The 7346-nt window shown below is 45.0% G+C and overlaps 2 protein-coding genes across 2 annotated transcripts; both read left to right on the plus strand.

Annotated features, from left to right (window-relative positions):
* The first annotated feature begins 4359 nt into the window (after positions 1–4359).
* On the plus strand, positions 4360–5867 carry LOC141483825 (uncharacterized). Its single transcript, XM_074178670.1, has one exon. The coding sequence runs from the start codon at positions 4416–4418 to the stop codon at positions 5865–5867; it is 1452 nt and encodes a 483-aa protein (XP_074034771.1). The 5' UTR covers positions 4360–4415.
* A 307-nt stretch (positions 5868–6174) lies between these two features.
* LOC141484011 (uncharacterized) lies at positions 6175–7062 on the plus strand. The gene has a single exon (XM_074179150.1). The coding sequence runs from the start codon at positions 6175–6177 to the stop codon at positions 7060–7062; it is 888 nt and encodes a 295-aa protein (XP_074035251.1).
* Positions 7063–7346: the final 284 nt, after the last annotated feature.

Genomic DNA, 7346 nt, shown 5'->3' on the forward strand with positions numbered 1-7346 from the left:
AAGTTTTTCTTGACTTGGTGGGCCCTTTAGACCAAGACAGGGAAAATAACCGATACATTTTGACGTTGCAATGTGAGTTAACAAAATTCGTAGAAGGGTATCCATTAGAAAATAAAGAGGCAGTAACAGTCGCGAAATCATTCGTAGAAAATTTTATTTTACGATTTGGTATTCCAGAACAAGTTGTGACAGACAGAGGCACTGAATTTCTAGCGTCGACCTTCAAAGAGTCGTGCAAACTGCTAAAAATCGAACAGCTGAATTCAACGGCGTATCATCACGAAACCATTGGAGCATTGGAAAACACACATAAAAATCTAGGTGATTATTTACGCATACATGCATCAGAGCATCCAGACACCTGGAGCTCATGGATACCATATTGGTGTTTTGCATATAATAATACAGTGCATACGGAAACTCGGTATAGTCCATACGAATTGGTTTTCGGCAAAATGAGTCGAGTACCATCGAGCATTGCTACACAAGTCGACCCTGTATATAATTTCGATGATTACCCAATTCAGTTAAAATTTAGATTGCAAACAGCTTGGAATGACGCGAGAAATAATTTAATGGTATCAAAATCGTTACGAAAACAAAAACTAGATATTAAAATTAATCCTGTTAATGTTAGGATAGGTGATAAGATATTAGTAAGGAACACATCTTCAAATAAGTATGATCCTATCTTCAAAGGTCCTTATATTATAGTAGAAGATAAAGATCCAAATGTTGTAGTTAGAATAGATAATAAGCTGGTAGAAATACACAAAAATAGGACAAAATTGTTTATTGAATGAAAAAAAAAAAATATTGTTTAAAATTTTTTTTTTCGTCATCGGGGGGAGATGTACTGGTATAGCAAATAATGTGGAACAATAACAAATTGAGAAATAAACAATATTCTAATTAGAACACCTAATACGTGCCAGGACAGCTCTTTTCGATGTATGCCGATCTTATGTTATTAAAACATTATGTAACATTGAGATAGGGAAGGATTACGACGAGGATCATGTAATTGAAACAAGGTAGATCAATTTGAGTTATTCTGAATAGAGGAAGTTTTTCTACGAAGTCGTTTCATTCCGTTCCTTATAAATGAACCTGAAGTGAGTTTATTACACTGATAGGGCAGATAAAAAAAGGAATGGAAAAGGCAACAATTAGCAACAGAGATGAGCATGAAAGAAAAACTCCTTACTGGTGGAATCAGGAGATATTTGACCTAAAAAGGCAATGCCTGAGAATGAGAAGATTAATGACAAGAGCACACAGAACGGACTCAGAGGAGCAGAGGAGAATCAGGTACCAAGAAATGAAGGAGAAGAAGAAACAGCTAAAAAAGGCAATCAGCGGATCTAAAAGAGAATGCTGGAGAAAACTATGCGAGGAGCTCGAATCGGACATATGGGGCCAAGGGTATAAAATGGTGATGAGAGAACTAAATCCTTCACCTCCATACCAACAAACCGTAGAAAGTATGAAGGAATCTGTCAGACTACTGTTCCCAGGGAAGGACGACATAGAGGAAATAAGAGACAAAGAGGATCAGGTACCGGAAATAACCCGAGAAGAACTACAAAAAGCAGTAAGAGGGATGAAGAGGAATAAGGCCCCGGGACCAGACGGAATAACGGCAGAAATCATGAGAGTGGTAGAGGAACAAATACCAGAGACGATCCTCAGCGTCCTGAACAAGTTGATAGCGGAGCAAAAGTTCCCAGAAATCTGGAAGGTGGCAAAGCTAGTGTTGATTTGGAAGAAGGGAAAACCAGCAGAAGACCCAAAGGCGTATAGGCCCATATGTGTGATTGATGTACCTGGGAAAATATACGAAGCAATCATTAAAAACAGACTGGAGAGACAACTTGAGGAATCAGGACAAATATCGCAACACCAATACGGGTTCAGGAAGGGAAGGTCAACGGTACAAGCAGCGAAACGGATTCGGGAGGAAGTAGCAAAGTGCAAGGATAATTGGATGGCTATGGTGACGATAGATGTCGAAGACATCTGTCGTCGATGTCGAAGAAGATCGTGGAAGAGCAGAATGGACAAAAGTATTGATACCAGAGGTGGAGCCATGGGTGAAAATAAAATACAGGAAAACAGATTACTTCTTCACACAGTTTCTTACTGGGCATGGAGCGTTCAAAAAATACACAGAGAGGATCGGAAAAACGGAAGATGATAGATGCGAAGAGTGCGGCAAAAAGGATACACCAGACCATGTTGTATTCGAATGCCCACGATATGAAGATGAAAGACTCAGGATGCGAAAGGAGATAGGAGAAGAAATAACATCAAGAAACATAATAAGCCTCATGATGAATGATGAGAGAAAGTACGAGATAATATTCAGTAGGGTAAGGAGAATTATGGAAAAGAGAAACGAAGAAGAGAGAAAAAGAGGAGGATGAAATGAAGACAAAGCGCCAAACTGCCTGACGCTAACCGGACGCGGTGGTACCGGTCAGTTTTGGTGAACAGAACGGAGGGGTTTTAGTGGGTAACTGACTGCTAGAGCAGCGGAGTCCCACACTACCGTCAATAAGACCCTTATGACGTGTGTCCATAAAGGATTTCCCCTCCAACAAAAAAAAAAAAAAAAAAAAAAGGTTAGGTTAGGTTAGGTTAGGTTAGGTTAGGTTAGGTTAGGTTAGGTTAGGTTAGGTTAGGTTAGGTTAGGTAAGGTTAGGTTAGGTTCCTTAAACTGGCTATCGAGACCGTTCCTGAGAGGATCCTGTTGGTCATGAACAACCTTTTGGCAGAGAGGGTATTCCCAGAGGAATGGAAGAGAGCTAGGGTGGTTCTCATACCCAAAGGCGAAGCACAAGCAATGAAAAGGAGACCTATCTGCCTTATCAATGCCCCAGGAAAGCTCTACGAGCACCTATTGAAGGCCAGACTGGAGCAACAGCTGGAAGAGAGAGATGGGATCTGTGACAGACAGTTTGGCTTCAGATCAGGTAGGTCAACGGTGCACGCAATTGAAGAAGTGATAAACGAGGTTTCGAGCAGGGGTCCCACATGGGGTATAGTTGTGTTTGTGGATGTTAAAAACGCCTTCAATACAGCGAAATGGCCGAAGATTATTAGACGACTACTAGAATTAGGAGTCGATGGGTATATTAGGAATGGTCAAGGCGTACCTCTCAGAGCGCAAACTGATATGCGGGGGCTACTGCCAGGATATGTCTCAAGGCGTTCCGCAGGGCTCAGTTTTGGGGCCGACACTGTGGAACGTCTTATACGACGGGGTGTTGAGGATAAGACTGCCTAGAGGGTGCACAACGGTCGCATACGCGGATGATCTTGCCCTCGTGGTAAGAGCGGATAAAAAAGAGAGACTCGTCGAGAAAACCAACGAGGCCCTCAATCGGATTAACAACTGGATGGTTGAGAGCGGATTGGAAGTAGCTCCGGAGAAAACGGAGGCATTGATAGCTACAGGGCCCAGGAAGAGGGACGGCATCGTCCTAAAGATGGCTGGAGCAGAAATCACCCCGAAGAAGTTCGTGAAGTATCTTGGAGTCTGGCTGGACGACAAACTCATCTTCAATGAACACATAAGGAAAACCAGAGAGAAATCTGAGAGACAGACTAAGGCTCTTGCGAAAGTCCTCCCGAACATAAGAGGCCCAAACGCTAGGTTAGGTTAGGTTAGGTTAGGTTAGGTTAGGTTAGGTTAGGTTCCCTCTCTACGGGTCTCCACCTTGTCGTGGTGAGAGGGCTTGCGTGCTGCAATGAAGTGGCTAGCTGCGTCGGCGGCAGCTTGGCTGCTGGTAGGGCCTCCCATGCCGAACAGGTAGACACAGAGCAGCCAGACTAAGGGAGTCCCAACACGCAGGAGTAAACCTGATAAAAAAAATCCGAAATCCGAAAGTGTCATGCGACCCGTGCTGATGGATGAATGGCCACGCGTGAGTGGGTCACTAACGGAGCCTACAGGGACTTGGCTATCCCCTGTAGTAACTTAGCCTTAGTACGGTAAGGGCGCACTGCCGTACCTGACTCTTATCGACCCTACTCGTGGGAACCACATGAATAGCAAAACACAAAAAATTAAAGAAGACTCAGGGCGAAGGTATTCTTCCCCCCAACTAAATATTCCCTTCAGAAATTCAGACTCGAACGCACCAAAGGGTGCAAATATTGTCACAGTGGACTTCCAGTGGGACGAAGGCAGAGAAAGGTCCATAAAAAGGCAAAGAGAAACCGACGAAGAAGGCAGGGGTACAAAAAGGCCGAATTCTTCAGAAGCTGAAATCCCAGACCCCCAAACATATAAGAAAAGGATGGGCAGTAAAATCAGGACCCTAATAAAGGATGCGGATAAGCAAACAAGGGAGATTAGCAGGATTGTGAAAGAAAACCCGAATACCAAAAAAGAAATAAAAGAGATACTCATGTCAGTTAGGAGCATTATGAGCCAGCTGATGACCAGCGAGGCCCAGGAAATCCTTGGCAAACTGGGGACCCCTATGACTATAGATGATTCACCGGACTGCGTTTTAGTCGATACCAACCAGAAGGGCACGCAGACGGAACCAACTAACAATACAGTTGATAAAAGAAATGTGGAAACACAAACAGAGCCATGGCATACTGGCCAAGCTGAAAGCATTAAGAGCATCAGAGGAATTGAATCATTCGAAGAATGGGAAATAGCAGCTCAAAGGGAATGGGACGAGGCGGTGTACCGGAAAACCGAGGTTATCAGGGGAAATCCCGTCAAAACAAAAAATAATGTAACCAAGGTACTTATGGTCGACAAAAGCCAAGAAGACAACACCGAAACTATAATTAAACTATTTAAAGAAAGATTCCCAGAGCTAGAGGAAGTCGAGGAGGACTTCGAAATACTAGAGGAAATAACCAACAGAAGGGCCAGTGGCCAGCTACAGGAAACACGTAGAAAAGTCATCAAATTCGACTACGATGGAAGCACCATGGACCTTTGGAATAAGCTCAACAGGGTGAAATTAGAGACACCCACAGACGAGCACATAGCACTTCATCAACTGAGAGGTATATCCACCCCGCAGCTCAGGAAGATGGCAGAAGCCATCTTCATGGATGCCAACCCGCTCCTCACAATATACACACCCCAGGAAACAACCGGAAAAGAGAAAAGGCCAGCAAAGGATACCTACGCCCTAGTAGTGGGGGAAAAAGGCCAGAACTATAAAGAGGTCTTAGAAAAGGTGAAGGACAAATTTAGGGACCGCCCCGAAACAAATAAAATAAAAGGTCTGAGGAGCACTAGGGATGGGCGCTTACTGATAACAACCGAGAGAAACCTAGAGACACTGAAAATACTCTCAGAAATCGTGCAGGGTGAAACCCAGGAGTTGAAAGTCCACCAATTTGCGGAAAGGCTAGATCAAAAAAAGGTATTTGTCAGAGGCATTGACGCTACCATGACCCAAGAGGATGTAAAATGCGCCATACAGGATAACTTGGGCCTGGAGAAACCCCCGCCGGTGAGCAACCTCAGGCCAGGACCAAATGACACACAAACAGCGATCGTTACGCTCGTGTCTAAAGATATAGAAAAAATTCACAGGCAAGGATTGAGAATAGGCATAGCGAACTGCGAAATCCAACAGAAGGTGGACCTCCCTAAATGCCGCAAGTGCTGGCAACATGACCACGTCGCACCGCAGTGTACAGGTCCGGATAGAAGCGCGCTATGCTTTAAGTGCGGTAAAGAGGGACATGTAGGTAAAGAGTGTACTGAGAACGAATTCTGCCCCATCTGCGAGGAGGGGGGACACATGGCGGGAAGAGGAAAATGCAAAGAATTCAAGAGGGCGTTAACTAAGATCAAGCAAAATACACAATACCCAAATGTTTAAAGTCCTTCAAACAAATTTGGGACGGAAACGCGCTTCGCATGACGTGGCGTTCGCATACGCTAAGCAGAACAATATTGATATGATGGTGGTCGGGGAACCTAACATAAAGTATACAAGCGGCCCCCAATGGCTACGTAGCAAGGACAACAACATGGCGGTGATATTCCTGAATAAGAACACCATCGTAAGCAAATGGGAACCGCACGACGGCTATGTAACCATAAGGATGCCAAACATCGGGATAACATGCTGCTATATCTCCCCGAACATCAACATAAACACTTTCAAAAACATTACGGACGCAATAATGGATACGGTGCAGCAAGGAAAAAAGTGGATCATATTAGGGGACATCAATTCGAAATCCCCCGAATGGGGCTCCCCAACCTGTGATGCCAGAGGCCAGTACTGGGCCGAGTGGGCAGCAACCCGAAACCTCGTGTTCGCTAATACCGGGGGCGAGCCAACTTTCGTGAGAAGGGACCAGAAGTCCCATATAGATATAACATGTAGTACCGCGAAGGCGTCGATGGACATAGTTGACTGGCGGATATTAGACGAGGAGACCCTCACGGACCACAGATTTATCCGATTTGGTATAGCCAGTATTGGCCAAAAAAAGCCAACTGCAAGTCAACGCCCATCATATGATTGGACCGTCTTCAGGAATATAATGGAACTAAAGATCGGAAACAGGCAACCCGGACTGATCGAGTACACGGACGCCCTAAAAATGGCTACCTCTGGATGCATTAGAAGACGAGAGGGGCGCCTGAAGCCAGACCCTTATTGGTGGAACGAGGACATAGAGCAAACCAGAAATACGTGTAATAAAATAAGAAGGACCCTTACACGTCTAAGACGGCTCACAAACAACGAACCGAGGGCTAGGGAGGCCATGGAGGCATACACGAAGGCTAGGAGAGAGCTTAAAATGAAGATCACGAAATCAAAAAAGACCCGCTGGAAACAAATGTGTGACGAACTGGATAATGACATCTGGGGAGATGGGTACAAGGTTGCACTAAGGAGCCTTCGCCAACTTAGGCCCTATGAACTGGATCCAGACGTAAAAATGGAAACAGCAAGAGAGCTTTTCCCACCCGGTCAAGAACATAAAGAACCCCTCAAGCCAATTAGAAGAGCTAAGGCAAGTAGTCACCCGCATGAAGGCAGGCAAAGCACCCGGCCCTGACCGAGTGCCAACGGAAGCCATAAAAGTTGCCTTCGATACGCATCCCGACGCGATCCTGGCGATGATGAATAATCTGCTATACGAACAAGCCTTCCCCAGCGAGTGGAAAAATGCTAGACTAGTACTCATACCAAAGGGAAAGCCGGGACTAAATAAGTATAGACCGATCTGCCTGCTAAACGGTCTCAGTAAAGCCTATGAAGGGCTGATCAAGCTACGATTAGAACAAGAGCTCGAAGAGAGAGGAGGCCTCTCAGATAGGCAATATGGCTTCCGTAGGGGCA

Source organism: Leptinotarsa decemlineata, unplaced genomic scaffold (assembly GCF_025532065.1).
Source record: "Leptinotarsa decemlineata unplaced genomic scaffold, Ldec_3_MD MMD2_tig00004307_RagTag_RagTag, whole genome shotgun sequence".
Taxonomy (NCBI): domain Eukaryota; kingdom Metazoa; phylum Arthropoda; class Insecta; order Coleoptera; family Chrysomelidae; genus Leptinotarsa; species Leptinotarsa decemlineata.